Source organism: Perkinsus marinus, assembly GCF_000006405.1.
Source record: "Perkinsus marinus ATCC 50983 genomic scaffold scf_1104296962706, whole genome shotgun sequence".
In the NCBI taxonomy this organism is placed as follows: Eukaryota; Perkinsozoa; order Perkinsida; family Perkinsidae; genus Perkinsus; species Perkinsus marinus.
The window spans coordinates 16,666-19,401 of record NW_003205363.1 but is presented as its reverse complement, the minus strand read 5'-3'; the positions used below and the strand labels follow the sequence as shown (position 1 = coordinate 19,401).

The 2,736-nt window shown below is 50.8% G+C and overlaps 2 protein-coding genes across 2 annotated transcripts; both read right to left on the bottom strand.

Moving 5' to 3' along the window:
- Positions 1–181: 181 nt before the first annotated feature.
- Positions 182–1,023, bottom strand: Pmar_PMAR017928 (hypothetical protein; the record flags this gene model as incomplete). Its single annotated transcript, XM_002771663.1, has 4 exons — positions 182–230; positions 330–482; positions 586–771; positions 902–1,023. The coding sequence occupies 4 exons, from the start codon at positions 1,021–1,023 to the stop codon at positions 182–184; spliced, it is 510 nt and encodes a 169-aa protein (XP_002771709.1).
- Positions 1,024–1,357: 334 nt separating this feature from the next.
- On the bottom strand, positions 1,358–2,727 carry Pmar_PMAR017927 (Deubiquitination-protection protein dph1, putative; the record flags this gene model as incomplete). The annotated part of the gene is made up of 7 exons (XM_002771662.1): positions 2,212–2,727; positions 2,094–2,162; positions 1,931–2,035; positions 1,768–1,876; positions 1,643–1,723; positions 1,494–1,596; positions 1,358–1,445 (listed from the first exon to the last, which is right to left on the bottom strand). Exons 1-7 carry the CDS (start codon positions 2,701–2,703, stop codon positions 1,358–1,360), a joined length of 1,047 nt encoding a protein of 348 aa, XP_002771708.1. The 5' UTR covers positions 2,704–2,727.
- Between the last annotated feature and the right edge of the window lie 9 nt (positions 2,728–2,736).

The following is a 2,736-nucleotide window of genomic DNA, read 5'->3' as shown; positions in this document are numbered from 1 at the left end:
CTATGGCTGACCATCATCATCATAATAGGTGGAGAAATCAACACCACTCATTTACTGTACATTACACTCAAACTCGTACGCCAGGTATTACAGGGAGAACTTTCCGCATGTGATCATCATATGAATTGATAGTCTGTACCATCTATATCCTTCAGAGCTATGTTGAACGTTATTGTCACTTCTAACCCAGATGAAGCAACACGTAGTACTGGGAGAAGAGCATAGCAGACCTAGTCAGTAGTCATTCCCTCACTATCACGACCATCACTCCCAGCGAGAATCCTCGGATCCTTGAGCCGGGCCGGACTGCCCGTGAGCCAGCCCATGACCCTCGACCGCCAATTGCTGCTGCAAGGACGGTATACGAAACACGTCCGAGTGTGGCGACCTGTCGAGGTGGGCAAGTCCACGTCGCTGTACGGATGAGGAATATACCAGGGGTAGTGGGGACTGTGACAACACTATAGCCAGCGACCACTCGCCTACCGAGCCAATCATCGCCCTCGATCGTCAATACTAACCTGTTGAGTAATTAGACATAATTTGAATGGAATGTACTGCAACAGAGATTTTGCGGCATTTCACCTCGGCCAGCCATGAGGGTTGGTCGAACGGTAAGTGAGGGCAAGTGGTAGGTTCCACACGATATCATCCGCTTGGACGCCAATGCTGCTACTAAGGGCACCGCTGCTCAAACGAGGATGCGAAAATTGGCTCATGCCTTGGATAGAACCATGGACCTTCCGTATGGAAGCATGCTCATCATCCCAACTAACGTAAACCCACGAGTGTCCAATCCGGCGTGGCGCTATGAAATGTATATGACACCGCTAGAGGGCCGTAACCAACCGCACCAACCTGTACCAAAACGCCCAATAACACGCGTGCCTCCTACACGCACCTGAGCGCCGTCGATACAACCGCTGATGGCCAGGACGAATTCTGTTGCCGCCCCAGGCTGCCCAGCACGTACTGATGACGACCTTCGCTGCACACCAACAGATAGTCCTGATAGATGCACATTGAGACCACCACGATGTTTGACTAATACTCCCAGCTCCACTAGACGATAGCGATCGTCGCTTCTCGACAGGATTAGTGTCTACGGACACTACAATAGCAGAGCTTGGGCATGCGTGCACGACAGCTTTGCCGTGGAGACCTCACCTGCTTTCACTGACTGTGAATCCTCGGCCGCGAGAAGCATCAGAGTGATGGAGAACTGTATCATACCATTCGCCGAGCGAATCCCCAGCGCAATTTGAATTCACTGTACACAAAACTCAGACGACGTATTTGGTATACAAAGAAAAGGTGTTTCTAACTACTACTACTATCGCGTGATGGTCCTCAACTTCTAGTTGCCGGCGCCCATATCGAAAAGGTAGTTCACAGCAAGCTCCACGTTACCATCGCAGACACGCAAAGCCTCAAGGTTAGCCGCCCTGTACGACACGACGATTATAGGCAGTTCATTCAAAGGGAGAACTCACGTGTCGACGAAACCCATGGACCGCAACGTCTCCAACTCGCTAGCATATCTCTGCTCCAGCTCAGCATGATTAGGCGCGGGAATAGCTCCAGCTCCACCACCAGCTGAAAATAATATTCTCATACCGTAAATCTAGCACATCCTACATACCCAGCATCTGAGCCATAAGCGGGTTGTTTTGCATGGCCTGCATCATAGAAGCATAATCGGGCTGCCCTGAAGTCGCTGGGCCTGCAAACGGAACACATAAAAACGGTTATCAAAAGAAATACTACCAGTTGGAGCAGGATTCGGTGGTGCCGTGCTCTGAGCAGGAGTGGTAGTAGTAGGCACCGGGGCTGCGGGAGCTGGTGCTCCTTGTTGTTGTTGCTGCTGATTGCCAGCCTAAGAAACACCGATATGCAAGTCTCCTAAGAATGACCATACTACTGCTACTACCATAGCTTGGTTCAACTGCATCATGGCTTGCATCGTCTGTGGGTTCATCAAAAATCGTAGGAGATCAGGATTGGACATAATGGCAGCCATTTGGGGGTTCTGAGCCTACCAAGAGAGCCGCCTATGTTAAATAACAAGGAGCTAGCAGTAGCACTACTACTACCATCATCTGTTGCATCATAGGGTTAGTGGCCATCATCTGCTGTAACAATTGAGGATTCTCAGCGAGGGACTAACCAGGGAGGATACACCACCGCTTCTATAACGACAACAACCACTACCTGCATGGCCTGTTGGACCATAGGACTTTGCATCATTTGTGACATGACTTGAGGATCTTGCATCATAGCGTTCATACCAGCTCCCATGCCTCCACCAGCTCCCTGGGCCATAGCTTGAGCCATGGCCTGCTGCATATAGTCATTACTAGGTGCTGTAGGAGCGACCGGAGGAGTGGGAGTTACTGCTGGAGTTGGTTCCACAGGTGTGGGCGCAGGAGCAGCAGGAGCAGCAGCAGCAGGCGTTGGCTGACTACTGCCAGCAGGAGCAGCGCCCTTGACCAGATGAATTGTATGGCCGCTCTCGATCTTGTGTTGGCCAACAGTATCAGCATCCTTCAGAATCCGACCCTTGTAGATGAGTCTTTGCTGCTCCGCTGGGACTCCGGACTTCTCCACACAACCTTTCTTGACGTCACCAATGGTGGTCTCAGGGTCGAAGCTCTGCTCAAACGAAGAGCCACCCGAAACCTTGAAAGTGATATTAATAGACATGTAAGATGATGATTATGAGCAACTATGGTAATC